Source organism: Candidozyma haemuli (assembly GCF_002926055.2).
Source record: "Candidozyma haemuli strain B11899 chromosome Unknown A_2014730914, whole genome shotgun sequence".
Taxonomy (NCBI): domain Eukaryota; kingdom Fungi; phylum Ascomycota; class Pichiomycetes; order Serinales; family Metschnikowiaceae; genus Candidozyma; species Candidozyma haemuli.
In genome coordinates this window covers 1,391,816-1,412,619 of record NW_020289906.1, presented here as the reverse complement: position 1 = coordinate 1,412,619, position 20,804 = coordinate 1,391,816, and the positions used below count along the sequence as shown (strand labels likewise).

General features: G+C 43.5%; 8 protein-coding genes and 1 non-coding gene across 9 annotated transcripts; 5 read left to right on the top strand and 4 right to left on the bottom strand. All coding sequences in view use genetic code 12, as the record gives it.

Annotated features, from left to right (window-relative positions):
- Window positions 1–1,833: 1,833 nt before the first annotated feature.
- CXQ85_000623 (small ubiquitin-related modifier) lies at window positions 1,834–3,998 on the bottom strand (the record flags this gene model as incomplete). Its single annotated transcript, XM_025484365.1, has 2 exons — window positions 1,834–1,986; window positions 3,741–3,998. The coding sequence occupies 2 exons, from the start codon at window positions 3,996–3,998 to the stop codon at window positions 1,834–1,836; spliced, it is 411 nt and encodes a 136-aa protein (XP_025342580.1).
- Window positions 3,999–4,871: 873 nt separating this feature from the next.
- Window positions 4,872–6,670, top strand: PRM1 (pheromone-regulated protein; the record flags this gene model as incomplete). The annotated part of the gene is made up of 2 exons (XM_025484364.1): window positions 4,872–6,465; window positions 6,525–6,670. The coding sequence occupies 2 exons, from the start codon at window positions 4,872–4,874 to the stop codon at window positions 6,668–6,670; spliced, it is 1,740 nt and encodes a 579-aa protein (XP_025342579.1).
- A 91-nt stretch (window positions 6,671–6,761) lies between these two features.
- CXQ85_000621 (ssDNA-dependent ATPase) lies at window positions 6,762–9,046 on the bottom strand (the record flags this gene model as incomplete). Its single annotated transcript, XM_025484363.1, has 2 exons — window positions 6,762–7,353; window positions 7,512–9,046. 2 exons carry the CDS (start codon window positions 9,044–9,046, stop codon window positions 6,762–6,764), a joined length of 2,127 nt encoding a protein of 708 aa, XP_025342578.1.
- An 836-nt stretch (window positions 9,047–9,882) lies between these two features.
- On the top strand, window positions 9,883–12,724 carry OGG1 (8-oxoguanine glycosylase; the record flags this gene model as incomplete). Its single annotated transcript, XM_025484362.1, has 2 exons — window positions 9,883–11,134; window positions 11,727–12,724. 2 exons carry the CDS (start codon window positions 9,883–9,885, stop codon window positions 12,722–12,724), a joined length of 2,250 nt encoding a protein of 749 aa, XP_025342577.1.
- Window positions 12,725–12,745: 21 nt separating this feature from the next.
- On the bottom strand, window positions 12,746–14,317 carry TOS4 (Tos4p; the record flags this gene model as incomplete). The annotated part of the gene is made up of 1 exon (XM_025484361.1): window positions 12,746–14,317. One exon carries the CDS (start codon window positions 14,315–14,317, stop codon window positions 12,746–12,748), a length of 1,572 nt encoding a protein of 523 aa, XP_025342576.1.
- A 598-nt stretch (window positions 14,318–14,915) lies between these two features.
- On the top strand, window positions 14,916–14,985 carry CXQ85_000618. Its single transcript has one exon. It is a non-coding gene; the product is annotated as a tRNA-Gly (tRNA).
- Window positions 14,986–15,914: 929 nt separating this feature from the next.
- Window positions 15,915–17,999, bottom strand: CXQ85_000617 (uncharacterized protein; the record flags this gene model as incomplete). The annotated part of the gene is made up of 1 exon (XM_025484360.1): window positions 15,915–17,999. One exon carries the CDS (start codon window positions 17,997–17,999, stop codon window positions 15,915–15,917), a length of 2,085 nt encoding a protein of 694 aa, XP_025342575.1.
- A 412-nt stretch (window positions 18,000–18,411) lies between these two features.
- NEP1 (18S rRNA pseudouridine methyltransferase) lies at window positions 18,412–19,212 on the top strand (the record flags this gene model as incomplete). The annotated part of the gene is made up of 1 exon (XM_025484359.1): window positions 18,412–19,212. One exon carries the CDS (start codon window positions 18,412–18,414, stop codon window positions 19,210–19,212), a length of 801 nt encoding a protein of 266 aa, XP_025342574.1.
- A 362-nt stretch (window positions 19,213–19,574) lies between these two features.
- CXQ85_000615 (TFIIH complex kinase subunit) lies at window positions 19,575–20,735 on the top strand (the record flags this gene model as incomplete). Its single annotated transcript, XM_025484358.1, has 1 exon — window positions 19,575–20,735. The coding sequence occupies one exon, from the start codon at window positions 19,575–19,577 to the stop codon at window positions 20,733–20,735; it is 1,161 nt and encodes a 386-aa protein (XP_025342573.1).
- Between the last annotated feature and the right edge of the window lie 69 nt (window positions 20,736–20,804).

Genomic DNA, 20,804 nt, shown 5'->3' with positions numbered 1-20,804 from the left:
CAGAATAAGTGCAGATTCATAGAGCTCGTTAAATGAGCACGAGTGAATGTGAGAAAAAAGACGAGCAATGCGAGTGACGTCGGGCTCCCTGCAGGAAACGATTTTTTTGTAGCACTCGCAACAAAAAAAAAGCTGGGGAAGGATTCTTCATATGAAGCCGCGGCATGGAAGGGTTCCTGAAGCGGTAAATATAAGCCATCAGAGGGGAGAATGGAGACGGGAGGCTGATATACGGGAACATTACAGGGAGGGAGAATTGTAGAGGGCATCAGTACACCAAGGGGATTTTTTTTTCCACACTGGGTTTAAAATTTTGGTCTAGGTTTGGTCTCTTCTTTGCAGCTAGCTGTGCGAGTAGGCAATGGGAGGCAGGGAAAGAATTAACAAATAATATAGTCAACAGGGAAAGCGAATCTGGATATTTCATGCAACAAAGCAAGAATGACCTCTGGAACCGTATAAAACGGGCAAAAAGGTCGGTGGAGTCGTAGACAAATGTCTCCTTGAGGAGCCCTCGTTCCTTTTTCGCAGCCATTTCGAACCAGAAATAGTTTCGACTAAGCTGAAGATGGAGACGTAGATGATGACAAACTGGAACTTAAAGAAGGAGAAGAATGAGGGGTTAAAGTTACAGGTAAGTCTAAATTCGTGGCTGGATTTTTAGTGCCAGGTATGAGAAAGACGGCATTCCAAGGAGGCAGTGGAAATTCGTGGAGGGCTAAGTGTGAGTGAGGCGCCTCTAAACCGAATTTTCCGGTAACAGTGGAAGCTCAAACATTGTTACGGCGAATTGGCCAATTTCCTCCACCAATTGATACGATTGGCTTGAGTATCCAAGCGCTTTGAACTTCAGCTTCGGATTGCGCTTCTGATAAGGTTGTAAAACGTCATTCACTCAGAGATCGAGAGCTTAGAACCCAAGAACTTTTCTTGTGAGCAAAAGCTTTGAATCACTACTGAATAAAATACAAGAGGTTTCGTCGGCACAAAGAACTAATACGATTGGTTATTCATGTACTGGTGGCAAGGATATGTAGACAAGAGTCCTGGCTGTGTTAGAGGTCTTCCCGAATTAGGAAGAGATGCATTAAATGCTAAGTACCCGAGTTAGCCCGTCAGAAACCTTGAAAACAGTGCAAGGCAAAAAGAAGTGGCAAGACAAAGGTAAAAAAAAGGAAAAGTACAAGAAAGAAAATAGAGTATTCCACTTGTTGCTGAAGTCAAGTGGAAGTCACACCACACAAGTCGGAATCATGTTTCCTGGTTACCCCGGAGAAACTTACTGCGAAAGCCTGGCACTGAAGGAAGTTAAAACAAACCGGAAACAAGTCTTTCAAGCGCAAATACAATGGAATAATTCGGAAAATACAAGACCAAGAGTCAAACCGGTCGTATCCCGAGTCTCTCTTCTTTTGCAGCCAACCGCAGGCTGTGGCTTATCGGACTATCACAAGCCTGCAAGGCAGCCCTGGGCGACCGTTGGATCAGCAATGTCGGGAAGATTCCGATGGAACTGGAAAAAATACCACCACCACAGAGCCACAAAACCAATTCCTTAGTTGCTGATTGGGAAATCACCTGATTGTATGAACAAGACTCAGCTCATCTCGTATGCTAGTAGATAGGCTTTTCCCTGTTACAATACCGTACCCCAGGTTCCCCAGATTCAGGGTGGGCCCACCCCATCCCACTTTCATCCCTATCAGTTTCTACACCTTCTTATCTAGTTCCTGTTATTACCTATGTACCAGCGGCCCACACCTCGCCGCTCCCAAAATTGTTCACCCCCTCTCCTAAATCAATCAATCAATCACCTAACATATACTGCAACGCCTATTTTGGTGGCGAAGCTTTGGCAAACCCGGTACCTGCTCTTGGTGGGTAACCGTGCTCCTGGGCATCGTCAATGGGCTCGCAAGTGCACCAGTCTTCTCTTGAAGAAGAGTCCATAACGTTGGAGACGTGGGAGCCGCAGCCGGTCCAAGACTTGTGGTGGCAAATACCGCAGATAGCTGGAGAACACATTTTATATGATTGTTGTTGGTGATGAAGGCAGAAGAAAAAAAGCAGCAGGCACAGACGGCCTTATATACTCTGACCGGGAAGTGACGGAGCGTTTTGGGTGCAAGAGCTCGTCTGACGTAAGTTGAACCGAGGTACATCCGTTCTTCCGAGCGTGAAAAGCTGGGGAAAGAGCGCCCCAGGAAAAACAGAAATTCCGGTGCCACCACCCATGAATGGGGCCAGTGCAGCTAATGAGACGGTCCATGATGACCCCTGGCTGTTACCTTCTACTTTTCTGGAACTTTTAATTTATTCTATGGCGTAGAAACCGCCGTGAAAGCGCCTTCGCTGGACCTCGGAACAGTTCCTGGTGGACTTCCACCGCACTCTACAAAATGGCACCATGATTTGCACAAAAGTATCCGAAGTGTATGGGAGCCTTGCCGGGGGGCCAGAGCGTCACGGAAACGGACCTTAACGTCCGGCCTGCGGGGCCGTTTCCACTAATTGTTTGTTTAGCCTCCCTGGACCCTTTGGTCTGCGAAAGCCTCCCACTGGGTGACTTCCCCAGTCCACCGCCAGACAAGCCCATGACTTCCTTCTTTACGGCAAGTCTTCGTAATTTGCTCATTTGCGTTTTTCCAGTACATTCTTTACCAAAAAGAGACTTTCACTTTCCCCAACATCTCTCTTTTGCTCTTTCAAACGTAGTCATCTGGCTCCGGCCCCTGGAGCGCTCGCTCCTCTTCTCCCTCGCCCTGGCTCTCGGCCTCGTTCTGCCTGGCCCCGCGGTAGGCCCTAGCGAACACCACGGTGAAATAAAGAAAGAATACCCCTAGAGCAAAGAAGTAGCTCCAGGGTAATTGCCGGGCAGAAGCTAAAACGGCTACGCCACCGAGTGCCAGGGCCCCGCTTGCTAACAAAAACACCACTTTTCGTTCAACCATGGAAAGCAGTGGAAGTGGTGGGAAGGGGACTTTTAAGGAATGGTGGTGTTCAGGGGAAAACTTGTGCCCGTCCTGGGGTCGCACCTCCACTTTACCCTTCTCTCCACAGCGTCAGGCGATGGACCAGGAACCCCCTGGATGGGGATTGTCTGGCAGGCATTGTGACGGTTTGTGGGGGTGGACACTTCTTTGACTTTGGCTGATCTACGTGCTGCTGATTTTTGACACCTCGCTATGCTTTGCCTTGTTTGGAGGGAATGTATGGCTTATCTATGGGGGTCTAGGGAGGAAGCCTTTGCTGTGACCACGCCTCTCCACATTGGAGAATTCGTGGTTTCAATGTGTCCCTCATGGTTTATTTCATTTAGACTTCTGTAGGGTTCTTCTGCCGTAAACATGCTTTTACTTTTCTTCTCCCACCACTCTGGTCGTTCGCCTAATGGTTGCAAATATGTGCGGCGCTGCGAACCACGCTTTATCAGAAAGCATCAGAACAACATGGGACTTCGGGTGGCACGTAGTTTGTCATCATTCATTAGGATGAGAGTAGCCTTGATATGAAAGCAGGCACTTCATGTAAACGAGAAAACCGGGATAGTCCTCAAAACCGCTCTCCACATCTAAAGGCCGCTCCCCCTTGACCTGAGCTGCTCTCTCCTCTAGTCATCTCCTCTTTGCTTTCTTTGCTTTCCTTAGGCGTCTTCGTATTTGATGCTTTCGCTTACAATATCCTTTCCAAAACTCTTTGTACATTTACACGGTGTATTTACCTTACCTTGAACCACCAACCTGCTCACGGTGAGCTTCGATGACGTCTCCATCTTCCAAGTCAAGATCCTCTGGAGTGTTGTCAGGCGACACACGAGTGCCGTCAATCAAGAATCTCAAAGACTCCATGGACTTACCTTGTCTCTTACAGAAGGCTTCCATCAATCTCTTCATAGGGGTGGTTTTCTTGATCTTGAAAAAGATCTCTGCGGTACCGTCGCTCACTTTCAAGTTGATGTGAGTGCTGTCCGTCTTCTCTTCCTTTGGCTGTTCAGACATGATGAGTTGCTGTAGTGGTATGTACTAAGAGAATCTTTCGTGAGCTTTTTTGTTTATCGCCTGGCATTGCCAACACCGGGATTATATGCAGGAAACTTGCATCGTTATTGTGAATTCTACTACACTTCACTTTTCTTTTCTTCGCTTTTGCTTCACGCCAACGTGGCAAACCAAACTAGAACTGCATATAGATTCAATACCGGTTTCTGATTGGTTCCTATGGTCGTGTGCTACCTGGTTAGATCACATGAGTGCCCTCAGGTGAATACCATCATGTGACCACAAACGAAAACTTGGTTTCAGTCTTCTTTCTGGTCTCCTTCGATCCTAAGCTTTTGTAAGGTATTATTCGAATGACAAGCGGGTTAAATTGTCTGGCAGGAGAAGCAGGGGCAGTGTGATACTTCGTAAAAAAATGACAGGTTTGTGCGTCAGTTGTCCTGTGGATGCCCTAATAGATGCAGATAGCCTCAAGGGAGTATAGACCTTGATGAGTATTGAACACTTTCGAAAGACCTGGTTAATTTTTATCAAGGAAGAAGAAGTTACAGTACTCAGTTATGGGGCTAATGTTCTGACAATAGATCCATACGCTTATCTGAGGGGCATAAGTGTTGAGATGCCATCGAACTGCACATCAAAATGGTTGCAAATAAAGTATCCACCGAACATGTTCACCTATTCCAGCAGGTTTTGAATCTATAAAAGGAAGGTGCAACGGGTTGTTTCTTCTTTAATGCATTCGGAATGACCCATAGAGCTCTTTCTAAACATATTATAATGCAACATGCACGTCGTTGTTTCAGCCGTGTTTGAGCTTCCAAACTCCTCTTCGCTATAAGTGTAGACCCTGCTGCTGATAATTCGACAGAAATGCGTTTTTATTTGAATTTTTCTGAGCAATTAAGTCAAATTTGGCTTGATAAATATGTTATTGTGCTTGTTCTTTTGATTGTTAAGGTCTACCTTTTCAAGAATGCCCTTATAGCTGGCATCACTAACTGCCAATTACAAGCGGACCAAGCATGCCAGTCAATGGATGAATTGCTGAGACAAGCTGGTCTGCTTCCTCATGCTATATCGCAGATGACCAATTATGTTATTCAACAATGTATCAATAACCTAAAAGGTCAATTACAGATGGTTCTTCGCCTTGCTTTGGCGATCTTAAAAGCACTCATAGGGTTTGTCATAGAGGTTTATCTCGGAACATTCACTTGCCTTTGTACAGCGTTCGTGAAAGGAACCATTGAGATATTGACAGATGCTGTAAGGACAGTAACAGAAGGCGTTGAGCAGGTTGTGAATGAGTTCCTCAAAGGTTTCAATAGTGCTTTGGATGGCTTATCCACGGTCGTAAACGGCTTTGTCACTACATTGAAAGGCATCAAATCCTTCTTCACTGATGCAGACACAAGTGACTTGTCTTCAGCTGTTGAAACGGTTAATCTAACAGCCTCCACTATCAAAAACATCACGATTCCCACATCTTTTATCGATGATTTATCAGACTTATCCAACAAGATTCCAGACTATGAGGAAGTACTATCTAATTTGACTGCAGTCGTAACCCGCCCGATAGATATCCTCAGGAAAGAAGTGGACGCTTTAACTTCTAATAACGCAACGCTAGATTTTGCCGAGATAGATGCCTATCAGAGAAGCACAACTAGTAGCACATGTGATAAACTTGATAACGAGTTTATTTCTATGAAGTCACTGGTAGCGTCTACATGCTCTTGGATTATATTGGGGCTTGGTTTATCAATTTTGTTTGTTATTATGGCCTTGGTCTTTTTGGCTCATCGTTCACACAGACGGAGAGTCAGGTACATCGAGGAACTAACCTTAGAAAACAGCCCTGACCGAATTGGTAACGTTTTGGAAATTCAACGTAATCGTTTTGGTATGATTTTAATGAACCTCGATATCAACTACCGAGTCAAGTGGCTTCTAAACTATCTTTCATCACCATCAGCAGTCAACTGCCTTCTTTTGGGCTTAGCAGGTCTTTTGATTGTCGGCTTACAATACTGGCTTCTATTGATAACATCCAACCGTTTGAATGCAATGTTCGACCATGAAAGTACTCCAGTACACAACGGTACAATGCAAAGAAACGTTGACGCGTACATTTCAGAAACTCAATTTGCATTAGACAACCTGCTGGAAAGCCTAAACGACGCCCTTTTTGGCTCCATTGCCAGAACATCTGAAAGTCTCTACGACAATTTGATCGATGCAGAGAGATCAATAAATGATACCATAAATTCGGTCTTTGGTGGGACCCCATTCGCGTCACCTCTTCACACTATTGTCTATTGCACCATTGGGAGGAAACTAGAAAAGGTTGAAGACGGCCTTCAGTGGGTCAATAGAAATTTAAAGATTGAATATCCTACCCTTCCCGAGGAGAAGATGAGGAGTTTAATGACCGATACCTTGAATGATGCTACAAATGACCAGAGTAAGATTGGGGGAGCATTGAGGAGTGCCGGGGACCGACTCATCAGAACTTATCGAAAGTCGCTATTCATCGAACTAGTTGTATCTTGTGTCTTTCTTGGTATATGGCTCCTACTATTGATTATTGGGCTCCTAATTCTAGTATTCCGGGAGTTCGTGGACAAAAGAGTGCTCCCGAAGGTAATCAGTATGCCAAAACCGCTTAGCCGAAAGACGATGACCGAGTACGAATATCCTGTCAGCGATCCGTTTGTTCGGGCGACTTCAAGTATATACACAGATATATATGTTAAGTAATCATTCTACGTACTGCAATGATCTTTCTTGCTGGCACAGATCATCGTTGCCCGTAGATTCATCGTGATTAAAAGCGTTATGCTGCTCTAAACCGCGATCGTTTGTGAATTCATCGTATGAGCACTCAAAATTATGCGAAGCCTCAGGATCGTCAGAATAGGTATCGTTTTCGTTGCAATCGAAATACTCAGGCTGATCGCTTTTATCCAAAAACTCATCATAGCTGCTAAGTCTTTCTGCAGCGTTTTCCACCAGTGAAATGAGTTGGGTCGTGTGTCGCTTGGAACGCATACGAACCTCCTCTTCCTTCTTTTCAGCATCTTTTTGCTTTTCATATTTGTAAATTTCGTAAGCTTGACGCTCCTCCTCGAATTTCTTCATCTCATCCGAGGAGACATCGACATCCTCTCCATCTTTGAAGTGGTCCTTCTCCACAAAGCTCGTGCCTTCGAGTTCAGGAGGTAGAAATTCTTGAACAACCTTCCCATGTTTATAACTGGGATTATACTTGTATGTGTCACCATAACCTAGCTCCTTCATTAGCTTTGTGGGGCATTTCGTAGGTGCAATGGAATTGGAAGTTTCAGAGCATCTGGGTTTTCCTTGAGTAACGCTTGAGCGCCCCTGAGAGCCCGATAAGACTTGGTAGATTTAGGGGCCCTAGCGAGCTTTACGGCACAATGTGCGAGGATAATCTCTCCTTCTGGCATCCCAACAAACTGTATTGCTTCCATTGCGGCTATCGCAAACGGTAGACAAGAAGAATCCCGAAGACCAATATCTTCACTTGCGATTACTATCATCCGTCGGGCAATGAAGAGTGGATCTTCGCCACCGCTAATCATGCGAACCAAGTAGAATATCGCTGCGTCGGCATCGGATCCACGAACAGACTTGTGGAATGCACTGATAGTATCGTAATGGTTTTCTCCCACTCTATCATACATCTGATGGAAGTTGTGTGTCTCTAGAAGCGGTTTAAGCTCATCCATACCGATTTTGATAACACCCACCTTAGGTTGTGGCTCGATAATCTCTTTGCCGGGCTCATTCTTTTTGATAGCCTTGTAAGACAAGCCTGATAAGTATGCATTAATTGACTCGAGGATATTGAGCGCAACGCGTGAATCACCAGTACTCGTGCGTGCGATATGATCAATAGCATCTCTGCTTATAGCGATCAAATGGAGTTTATGGACTAGCTTTCTGGTCTTGTTGATCAAGAAAAGTCCACGATTCAAAATTTTGACTAATGCTTCCAGTGATAGGGGTTCCATAACGAAAGTATGCATCCGTGATAGAAGAGCATTGTTTAGTGTGAAAGAAGGATTCTCCGTTGTAGCACCTATGGCAGTTATAGTACCCTTCTCGAGAACAGGAAGAAGGAGATCTTGCACTGCTTTGTTGAATCGATGAATCTCGTCGAGAAATAGTATGGTCTTCTGTCCTGAGAGCTGTTTCTCGGATTGAGCGTTAGCAAACGCTTCCTTTAACTTCTTCGCGTTACTATCAGCTCCAGATATTTCAACGAACTTGTAGTTGGAAGAAGATGCGATTATTCGAGCCAAAGAGGTTTTCCCCACTCCAGGTACGCCCCAAAGTATGAATGATGGTATTTGATCCGCATTCATGATGTTACGGAGAATGCCATTAGGCCCAACAAGCTTTTCTTGTCCAAAGAAATCATCCAAGGTTTTCGGCCGTAACCTTTGTGCCAAAGGAAGTTCGGCTTCTCTTCGTAGCCGTAAAATTTCTTGATTACGGGCTTTGTATCTAGCTTCTTCTTCTAGATCCGGACTGCTTGGGATTGTTTGCGTACTCTCAAGCTGAGATTTCGTCACCAGCTGGGAATTAATAATTCCGCCATCAACTGTATGCTCAGCTGGACTGCTTGACTCAGCTTGGCCCTGATCAACTTGCGGTACAGCGCGTTGTACGTCCTGTTCCTGATCTAATGTCTGTCTCTTGATCTCCCTTTCAAGATCCTCCTGCTTTCGCTTGAGCTTCCTTTCGGCTATTAGAATGCTAGTCAATGTCGCCTTAGCTTTCTTATTCTGTTTATCATTGCTCTTTCTTGAGTCGGCCTTTAATCCTAACGCAGCAAAAGGGTCATGCTGTTTCGCGTCTTCTTGGATAAGCTTGGTGGAGTCGCCATCGCCAGCTTCAGCTGTATTAGCTGATGGATCTGGCAGCAGCAGTTCCAAAGTGTCGAGGCAAGTATTCACATGGCGTTCAAGGAAAGCTAGTGGGAACTGCTTGAAGCATAAAGGACATTTCTCTTCCATCAACTTGTCAGAGGAACAATGATTCAGTACATCAACATAGCGTACGCGACTGGTGCAGTATGTTGGTCTGGGGCACTGAAACGTTACATCATCTTGTTGATAATGAGTTCGTATTTATAATCGTTAAAGATCTACAAATTATCAGAGAGTTTCTGATCCCTTATACCTTTTATTCGATCATGGTTTGAAGAAGAAGTCATCAGCGGTACAGATTATCATGCTCATCTACAATATACTGTCAGCTACTTATACAACCTTGCAGATAATCTAAACGACTAGAGGAGTGAAGGAAAGAGTGTTTCACGTTTCAAAGTTTGGCAAGTGTGGTAGAGCTTTCAGAATGACTGTAAGAACCTAGATGGTGAATTGTTTCCCAACGGAAGGAATAAAATCTTTCACTGTTGAACGTTCCAGAAGAATGCACCGGTGACTTAGAAAAAAGAAACAGATCGTTTTCTTTCCCCGATTGATGTAAACGGTGCACTTACTTTAGTTGTAACATCAATTAAGGCGTTGCAAATTGCGAAATGTCAATTGAGGCAACTCCTGAATTCCACTTTCCTTTAAAGCATTACAAGTGATAATGTGTACGAGTTGCTTGGTTTAGCTAATAGAACTTCAAAGAACTTTTCCTCTAGCTGTCTTACTATAAAGCCACGATGGTGGTTTAGTTTTTTTTTTTTCTCAATTATCCACCACTATTTTATTGCAACATGATCGCCGCCAGTAACACCACCAATTGCACTACAAATAAACTTTCGACTCGCCGCTTCCGGAAGTCGATCAGCCAACTTACAAGAAAGTTGACTTATAAAAAATCAAAAACAAAATTGACAATGAGAGAAAACGATACCAACATTGTTCCCTCAAGAACAGAAGAGGTTCATGAATGTAAGCCATGCTTGAGTAATGAAGTGTTCGAAAGCTCACAAGAACAAAATAGAGCGACGGGGAAAAATGAACTTAAAAAGGTGTCCTCTGTTCGCCGCTCATTGGAGTCCTGTAAAGACTCCCTTCGGGGGACTTCGCTCTTCTCAGTCGTTGATAGCGATACCAGCACCACTGCGACTCGACTTCTTGATGATTCTTCCCAAGCATTTGTGAAGTTAAACAACGAACAAAACCATATCTCTAGAAAGACCAAGAAGAGTGTCCTTCAATTAAAGAAGGAAACACAACAACTACCGAAAGAAAAGAAAAAGAAGACAAGTAAGCGCAACAGATTCTACAACAGATTCTTTGTGCGCCGGAGGGACACAAATGGCAAGAATAACAACCACGCTGTTGGTGATGACAGCTCTATTCTGTCTCCTAAAGCACAAGAGGGATTGTCTCAACCTCCTCAAGACTTAATCTCAAAAACTGCAATTTTTGAAGTTCCGGAGCCTTCTTCTACTGAGAGTGAGCAGGCTGGTCCTTCTTTCGAAAATTTGCAAAAGCTCTCCTATGCACTTAAAAAGTTGCACACAATTAACGATAACCATCTCCTATATGAGGATGGTCAAGCTGTCTACTATGAGATGGCGAAACTGTTGGAACAAGAAGTTGCCGAGTTAGTCGCAGCATCCAAGCTCTCTCCAAACTGTACCTCTTACGACGAAAAAGTCGAAGACGTACTTCAACAATTTCAATACATGTTCAGCCACTTGTCTGTCTGTATAAATGGGTCTTTGAGGTCTAAGACCCTTACAATGGGTACAAAAATGCGTGATTTCAGGGACTCCCTTATCAGTTCCTCCATCAGCTTCAAGGACGCTGCCAGCTTGTCAATGAAAGAGCTCAATCGTTCGAAGAATTCATTGAGCCTGTCAAGCGATGAAATCATCGCCGAATTTGCATCGCTATCTCTCAAATGGGCTGAAGAAGCACCCGAATTGGAGGAGTCATACGCAAGGTGTAAGCTGTTGTACCACCAAACAACCAGAGCTTATTTTGCCTTTTTTAACTGGAATTGCTCCTTATATTTAAAGCCTAATGAGGGCGAGCTCTTCCATGACTTTCATGGAATTACCCATTACCGCAGGTCCTGTGAGCTTTTGTTCGACAAAGACCTCTATGCCTTGTTACACGACGGCCTAGGCGAATTGCGTGATAGCCTCAACTATTTATTAAGCAAAAGGTTTCAACTTTTAGGCAACTGATCCAGTTCATTGTTGTCGTTTATATAGAATATATAGTCAATATACGTATAAGACTTGGTGCTACGAGTAACCAAAAGTTGCGCGTTTATACTTTCGTATCAGTGTTCTTGATTATTTGCAAAATCAAAAAGAACGTTTCAAAAATAAATCTGGATAAATCCCAAACAATAATTTAGTCCCAGTAATTAGAAAAAGAACAATTTTTAATATCGGACTAACTCCCCATGAAAAACCCATGATATCTTCGTGAAATTTGTGGTTTATTGGACCATGATGCGTTAATCGCTTGATGGTAATTACATTACCCTTTCCGGAACTCCAGTGCGATAAGACGCGCCCTTCGACCCATCTGCCTTTCACGTATCTTAGCTCATCTTTCTGTGGTATGACAGTTAACTTGATCTGGAAACTGATTCCATTGCCTCAAATAGAGCTTTCTTTAGCTCGCGTTCTACGTTGTGGCCAGACATTTCGATGGAAGAACGTAAACTCCATTTGGAGCTTTACTGCAAACGATCAAATCATTCTTTTAAAACAAGATTCTGATCTGCTTCACTACGCTTGTATTCTCCCAGATGGCGAACACTCCTCAAGCCTCATCTCAAAGGCTTATGAAAGAACCCATGCCTTTATTCATGACTACTTCAACTTGGATGTGAAATTAGAGGAACTATACAAGCAATGGTCAGAGGTTGAACTCAAATACAAGGCAAAGAGTAAAGCTGACTCTTTTGCTACATTTCCTGGTATCCGTATCTTAAGACAGGATCCATGGGAGACTGTTGTACTGTTTATATGTTCTTCAAACAATAATGTTAAACGAATTTCCAAAATGTGCGATGCCCTCTGCCAGGAGTTTGGTACTTATATAAATGATTTTGAAGATCATGCCTATTTTACATTTCCTCAGCCTGATGTTCTTGCTGGACCAGATGTGGAAAGTAAGCTTCGGGATCTCGGCTTTGGCTATCGGGCGAAATACATCAATCAAACTGCAAAAATGTTCATGAGTCCTGACACACCCGAAATAACCATGGCAACGCTCCATGATCAGAGATCTAAATCATATGATGAAGCGCATGAGTTTCTCTTACAATTATCGGGAGTGGGACCAAAGGTCGCTGACTGTATTTGCCTAATGGCATTGGACAAGCATGACGTGGTGCCGGTGGACACCCATGTCTTGCAAATCGCTACCAGAGACTACAAGTACAAGGGACCAAAAACCATGAATAAAGTGTCGTATCATCAAGTACGCTTACATCTTCAAGATTTATTCGGTAAATACTCCGGCTGGGCACAACTGGTGATGTTTGCTGCCGATCTTTCAGATTTGAATAATGGCATTAACCAGAAGGATGGAGCGAAAGTCAAACATGAAGTCGAGGTCATTAAAATGGAAACACTGGACGAACGTTCTGTCAAAAAGGAGAGCACTATCATAGTCCAGGCTCATGCTTTGGATCTGGAGAGCACAAGAAAAAGGCAAAAAATTTCGCGTGGGTCACATCCTAAAAAGATTAAGACAGAAGCATAGTTATTTTAAATAGTACCTAATCTATTTTTTGATGGGGGCAGGCTTTTTCCAATAGTATTGCTTATGCTTTCTTCTGCATGCTCTCAACCCACCGTGACCCTTTATTGAACCTACCAATTTTGTTCTCTCGGGATCTTGATCATTCTCTGGGATGTAGTAGTATTCCTCTTCAAGAGGTTTACCAGCGGCATCCTTACCTTGTCGGTAAATGACACCGATGCATTCAACATTGTGAAGCACCGTGCGTAACTGCTCTAGAGAGAGCTCTGAGACTACTGCCAGGATCGTATTCAAGAATGATGCCGGAGTAGAGGAAAGCCTCGAAAATGCCAAGTGATTGATGAGAATATTGTTGATTTCCCGAACATTCTTCAAGCCTTTAATACAAGCACCGTCGATGATGAGTTTCCCCTCGGAGTCTCTAGCGGGCTCCTTTCTTTGCTTTTTGATGCTAACAGGTTCTTCACTCACCGCTCTACGCTTAATAAGCGGGCTTCTTGTAATGTGATTGGTTTTCTCTGTTAAGGGAGTTGTAGCTCTCTTAAAGCCTTCCTGAGCTGAGCCTGGCTCTTTTCTTTCTGGCCTTGATTCAGACTGCTGATCAGGATCTTCTGCAAGTGCTGTCAGCTCCTCTAATTTATCTTCATGGATCGTGAATTGAGGAGTTTTTTGCTTAGTTGTCTTGATCGGAGTAGGTTCTTCAGACGTTATGCGGAAAGGGAATTTTTGAGGTGTCTGTGGTTCGAACTTAGTACTATGATTCGGGGTGAACAAATCAGCAGCAGCGGAGGAGGAGCTTAGATTATGGGAGGGGTCATCATTGAGTTTGAGTGGCCGACTCTGAACAACTTCCTCGCTTTGCTTCTCACTAGACACTGGTTTAACCAATTCAATGGTCTCTTCGTCAGTTAAGTCCTCCTCAAAATCAGCAGGGTTTACTAGCACAATCTTATCCCGTATCTGAACGAGGACATTAGAAAATGAAGGCAATTCGACTGTCTCGCCCCTGCTAACATGAAATTCCGTGTGCTGATAGTCCAAGTGGATGGTTTTCGAAAGATTCTGCAACTTCAAAGGTTTCTTGGCTTCCAGTAGACTATAATGGTGATCCTTCCCATCAACCTTACGCACCTCGCACATGCGAGGCAACACCATACCAAAGCCGTTATATCCCAAACACTGGAGAGTTATCTTCTCCTTGTTGTGTTCGATTTTGATATGTGTCCGCGAGACGGCCTTATCGAGTGTTTTAAAGAAGAAATCACAAGACTTCAGACTCCTACCAATAAACACAATTGGCTTAGATGGCACTAGCGGCACCCTTAAAACCTGTGAATCTGGGTTGATAATATTGAAATCACGATTGATTGAGACGGTTGTCTTAGGCTTAATTTCAAATGAAAGATCCTTCTCATCAGTATTTCTTGCTGGCGAGGAAGATCTGCCCACAGTTGAGGATGGATTGGGCGTAGGGTAATCAAATCTTCCCCTCTGAGGCAACTCATAGCCAAGGCTTTTGGGCTTGGAGAAAGGATCTGCTCTAGACTCACTGTCGTGAGTGACAGGGGACGATGGTGGGAATTGATAATCCATGACCCTGTAAATCGCTGTTGATGGAAGAGACGATGGTATTTTCGGTGTTTATCGCCTCAGGTATCTGGGTCACCTGTATCCCAGCGTGTCGCCAAAACAAACAAACGCGATAGCTTAGTCTCTCGCATGTACCACACGTGAAGATATTGTGACTACGACCGAAGGACGAGCCCTGGATGTTACAGATGCATTGTGACCGTTGGCTACTAAGCGATTCGGTCATTCAATTTCTGGATCCATCCATCGAACGTGTTTGAGACTCTGAATCGATATCGACTTCTAAAAGTATGGTACTGCAAGGAATTTTCGGCAACAATACGAACGCTGACACCAAGAAGGTCTCGTCTTTACCACTGGTGATAGTTGAATGCCTTTCATGAGTTGGGTGAATCAAGTCAATTACATGCTTAGCTTAGTCTTCTGAATATTATAAAGATCTAAATATGGCATAGATCGCCAGGGTTTTTGCAAATCTGACCATTAAGATATCTAAAAAATTAGAAAAGCAATCCGCTCCCAAAAATAGCTGAAAAAGCTCTATTTTGAGCACTTCAGATGCAACGAGATAATTTGTGAGCAGCCCATATTTTTCATTAACGCGCAAGTGGTTTAGTGGTAAAATCCAACGTTGCCATCGTTGGGCCCCGGTTCGATTCCGGGCTTGCGCATTTCTTTTTGCTAATTATCCACACGATATTTTTTTTTGTTTCTAACGAATCTACAATGCAGGTTTTTGACCTTTTTCTTATCTTAGAATGTATGCTAGTTGAAAAGTACAGCACGTTCAGCGAACAACATACATCTTCGAGAGTCTACCCGCGACCTAGGGCTGGTGCCCTAGGGCACATGATGTCAATTTCTCCATCACTATACACACACCCCTCACAGAAAATTTTCCGGCATCCACTCTCCGCCTGGCATCGTACTTGCGAAAAAAAAAAAGCCCATATTCGGTTTCCTCTTTTACATCTACATCAATAATCAGTCAACATGGGTAGTATGTAATGCCTTGAAATGTGTCCGTCCCGCTAGATACGAAGAGAATGCTAGAATTCCAATGTCTCCTACAGTCCGTCCAGTTTTGATCACACGAAGAGCCAGCCAATGTGATATATTCCTTCCGGCGACCAATCCTCCCACGTCAGAGGAGTTTTTTCCAGTTATAGATCATCCAATCCACCAACCGCATGAAATTTAATAATCCATTTGTTTATGAATATCCATTTGCATCATTCGAAATGAAATCTCTTCTAGGTTCGGGACTCCACAAATCCGTATACTAACTTTTTCAGAGGGTACTCCATCTATGGGTAAGAGACACAACAAGTCTCACATCATTTGCAACAGATGCGGTCGTCGTTCTTTGCACGCCCAGAAGAAGACTTGTGCTTCTTGTGGCTACCCATCTTCTAAGATGAGATCTCACAACTGGGCCCAGAAGGCCAAGAGAAGAAGAACTACCGGTACCGGTAGAATGGCTTACTTGAAGCACGTCAGCAGAAGATTCAACAACGGCTTCCAGACTTCTGTCAAGTCTGCTTAAGCGTCTTATGCGAAATTTATCATTTTGTAACTAATACATCATTAGAAAAAAAACTTATTCTCCTTCGTAGTTCATATTAAAGTAGAGATTGTCAGCTTCATCATGATTGACACAGAGGCTCAATATCTCTCTAGCGATCTCAATAGTATCTTGCTCGTAGGGTACCTCAAGCCCATTTGCAAAGTCACTTTCGATAGCTGCCAACTCCGCTAGCTTCTCTGGGCTGGCATCATAAGCGTTGAAGTGGGCAACCTGCCTAGCTCGACCCTCGCACCATTTATTGAACACAGGGACATGAACATAACCCAGGCATCGAATGCTTGTAAGGATTTTCGTGGCCTCTTGTGTTAGAGTATCTGAACCAAATGCTATTCGCATGAGCACCACAAATAATTCGTAAAGCGTTTCCGGGTATATAATCGTGTTGATATTCTCGATTTCGCCAGCTATAAAGTATAGCACTTTGAGGAAGATTCCCACTATAGATATTCTCATATGAATATGTTTGGAGCGAGGCTGGTGAATGATTTGGTTTTGTTCTAATGCAATAATCCGAACAATGGATTTCATGCTTTCTTTGCAAGTCAAGATCCCCATCGTTTTTGCGGAGGGAGCCGTGATAAGAGACTCCAAAAAGATAGCAATGCGGAGTCTTAGACTTAATATATGATGTTCATGTGCTTCAAGCATTCTAAAGCGTTCGACCTTACTTAGGCCCTTCTCGTCTGTTGGACATGGTACTGAGACGAAAGGTTGGCCTGTGAGGGGCATAGGATCGTCGGGGACCATCTGAAGGATTTTAACGAGATCAAGGTTATTTCCCAATGCACGATTCAAACCGAAAAACATCGAATCATGCTTTATCTCCACGTCAATAAGAAAGACTTTGATTAATGATGTAACAAGCTGCTTCTCGAGGCGTTCATCAGATAATGCGATTCCATCTTCAATAAGCGATGAAGAAAACATCTCAACGAAATTGAATAGAAGATTTGGCTGAGCCGCCGACTTGAAGCGTTCAGTATTCTCCGGTAGGAGCTTTAAAACAAGCTCTACGTCCATCAGGTCAGAATTCCAAAGCGACTTAACAAAAGAAGATCCGTATTGAGTGGCTAGCATTACTGCATTTTCTATCACGTCGAAAAGAAGCGTTATAGTGAAACGATCAAGAACTTGCTCTTGATATGTTTTTCCATGATTACCCAAGAGTGGATCTTCTGCTTCGAAAGCCCAATCTAGCAAATGTAAAAAGCGCTTCAGTATGGTTGCCAACTCTTTGGTCAATAGTAGAACTAAGCTTTCGCTGACAGCACTGCTTTTGAAGCTAATAGCAGAATTGATCATGGAGATAAGAAACGGAACTGGTAGTGTCAGCTTGTCTCGTACAAGAAGCTCTTTTATAAGGCCTACGAGATGATCACAAAATGTGTGGACAAGCTTGTCCAATCTCAAGTCCCTGTGTCGTAAAATGAATGCCCAAATACATGGCATAAGGGGTGCCTCACGTGGTACTAGAAGCTTTTCGTTAAGTGAGATTGGTTCCTCAATCGAGATTTTCTCCAAGAAGCCAGCATTAGTTCTTGGACTGCCCAAGATAGTAGAATTCCACACATGGGTGCAAAATTGAGACCAATCATCCTGGATCTGAATTGAGAATGCGCTTTGGGCACGATGACTCTGGAACTCATTTGATTCCATGGCGTTACTTGTAGCATCTAGAACACTTATCTTCGTCTTCGCTTGTTCTTCTTCAAGAGAGTCGAGTTTTCTTCTCTTGGAAGACGATAGAGCCCTAACTTCATTACCAAGAAACTTCTTTTCATCCTCAAGTCTCTGAACTGACTGTTTAAGCGCGTGGACTTGTGCCTCTCCCAGCGTCTTAGCTGCCACAAGTTGATTCTGGAGACGCGTTATCTCTTCCGTCTTTTGACTTTGTAATGATTGTATCTGCGCTCGAAGAATAGCAATCTCTCCATCAGCACTGAAAAGTCGTTTTTCGGTTTCTGATTGTGGATTCACGATTGTATCCTGGTTTGTGCCATTCGTCCAAGCAGTACTGCTTCCAGCTGGAGGTCTTTGGGTAGCTCGTACGAGCTCCATAAGTAAGTGATCATCGTCGTCAAAACTTTCATCAGACATGGCAGCTCGAGAAATGCAATATATGCGATCGCTTATGTGGATCTATTTTCGCTCAGGCCCACCAGAATCCAGAACTTTGGTGGCTCTGCAAGTGTTGGTACCTGGTCCTTGATACCGATTTCCTGCACATCTTCAGATAAAGACACTAGGAGGCCCACGACAGATCTTTCACGGCACCAGATTTAAGTCCAATTATTTTCTAGATTCTGCTCTTGATTGCGCAACACCAAAAGCCTTCTTTTCTCTTTTTCTTTTGTCTTTCTTTGCTTATTTATATCCAGCGTTTGAAATTTCTGGACTTCGATGTCCTCTCTATCTCCCCATAGTTAACGCATCGTGCAGCTCCTCGCTGATTTTTTTCATCGCATCCATCGCTAAACCATCTTCGATAGCCCTTCTAAGGTACCACATAATGGCTGACGAGAAGACCCCGAAGGCAGCTGTATCTACAGAAGACGAAAAGTTTAAGGAGAACTCCGGTAGCGGCTCCTCCCAGAAGACTTCCGCTCCTCCTGCTTCTTTCGTTCCCTCTAGACCCCAGGTCCTCACATCCAAGGACAAGGATACGAAAAGATTAGTCGTTGTGTTATCTCAAGCATGCTTGGAGACTCACAAGATTGGCACAGGTGCCTCTGCGGGCGATAAGTACGCTCTTTTAAACTGTGATGATCACCAGGGCTTGTTGAGGAAAATGGGTCGTGATATCGCTGAAGCCAGACCAGACATCACACATCAATGTCTTTTGACCTTATTAGACTCTCCAATCAACAAGGCAGGAAGATTGCAGGTTTTCATTCATACAGCCAGAGGTGTTTTGATCGAGGTCAACCCAAGTGTCAGAATCCCTAGAACATTTAAGAGATTCTCAGGTTTGATGGTTCAACTATTGCACAAACTCAGTATTCGCCTGGTGAACTCCGAGGAGAAGTTACTTAAGGTGATTAAGAACCCTATTACGGATCATCTACCAATAAAGTGTCGCAAGATCACCTTAAGTTTTGACGCGGAAATAAGAAGAGTGCAAGATTACGTGGAGACCTTGGACGAGAATGAAAGTATATGTGTGTTTGTGGGAGCCATGGCAAGGGGACAGGACAATTTCGCCGACGAGTACGTTGACGAGAAAATCGGTCTTTCTAACTATCCTTTGTCTGCATCTGTTGCATGCTCCAAATTCTGTCACGGTTGTGAAGATGTCTGGGGAATTATGTAGAGAAGATGGTGCTGTGTTAGGCTGTTTGAGGTTGTAAAATAAGATCTTGGGTGTACATGTCATTATAATCATTTGAGAATGTCATCGTTATTAGTAGTTTTCTCTTGGTAGCTTCAGCAGCATGTACGGAAAATAACTATGGGCAATAGGAGTGATTTGCCACCAGCATGAGAAAGGGATAGTTTTCAAAAAAAAAAAAAAAAGTATTTACCTTGTTTTTTCAAATGTTTCGAATTTTCTTATTTTGAAGTGTTGAAGATTCTCACTTGCCTTCGGTGGAGTTGCACTTCATAGAGGAAGCGCAGAAACACACTACAAAATAACTATCCATCCAGCCATCGCCTAGATAACACAGACACTCCATGGCAGAAAGCGATAGCCATGTCCCTGAGAAGCAAGAAACTTCCAGCAAGAAAAAGGAAGTGTCTATCGATGACTTATACCGTCGATCGTCCCAATTTCAGCTTTGGTCTTTCACTATTGAAGAGCTTGATAACTTGAGGAAAACCACTCATGAAGACGGACGTGTCGCTGCACTTGCAAGGTTCGAGGAGGCCAAAAAGAAGTTTTCTTTAGAGAAGAAAGAAGTTTATGAGCAATTCGCTGATGAGTTCACATCTGACAAACTTCTTGATCTCATAACTTTCGATGAACAACAAAAGTATCTTCAGTACTTTGCGCAACAGATTATCCAAACATGTGTGCATTTTGGTATGCCTACTCAAGTAAGGGCTACAGCGGTTTCGTTCTTTCAAAGGTTTTATCTTCTCAACTCGCCCATGTCTTACCAGCCAAAGAACATCGTCTTTACATGCGTTTTTCTCGCAGCTAAACTGGAAAATTATTTCATATCTATCGATTCTTTTTGCAGCTTGCTTCCGAGTACTGAAAAGCTGGACATATTGAATTTGGAATTTGATGTGTTACAGTCTCTTAAGTTTACACTTTTGGTCCACCATCCCTTTAGGCCACTTTACGGATTCTTCCTCGACATCCAGCAAGTCCTTTTGCACCCAACACCCGTGATGTATGACGTCAACATAGATACTATAGGCGGTTTGTATGACGAAGCAAAGAGATGGCTTAATGACCATGCCCTAATAGGAGATGTGTCCTTCCTCTTCACACCACCTCAGATCGCCTTGGCAGCATTATTCGATTGTAACAAGCGCGTGACAAATAAATATCTCAAGCTAAAGTTCATTAAAGAAAAGCTGAATGAAAAGATGGAGACTATCAAAGAGGAATTGTCAGACGAAGTAAAAGAAGAGAATGGGGAAGAAAAAGCTGAGACGAATGGAGGTTCGTTGGAGGCAAGTAACACATCACAAAAGTCGGACCTGACAAAGATTTACGAAGAATTGATAGCGACGATCCGAAAGTGCATATCCGTGGCTAAGTCAGAAATCGAGACAAGTCGAGAGGAATGTATCCTGATCGACAAGAAGTGTGTCTACGTTCTCAAACCCGAAAAACTCATCAAGAAGAAAGTTAAATCACTAACGAAAGATCCAGTTTCCTGAACTGATATGAATCGGTGATTAAATGGCATATTGTGGAAGGTGGTAATGGTAAATGGTTACCCAGGCATT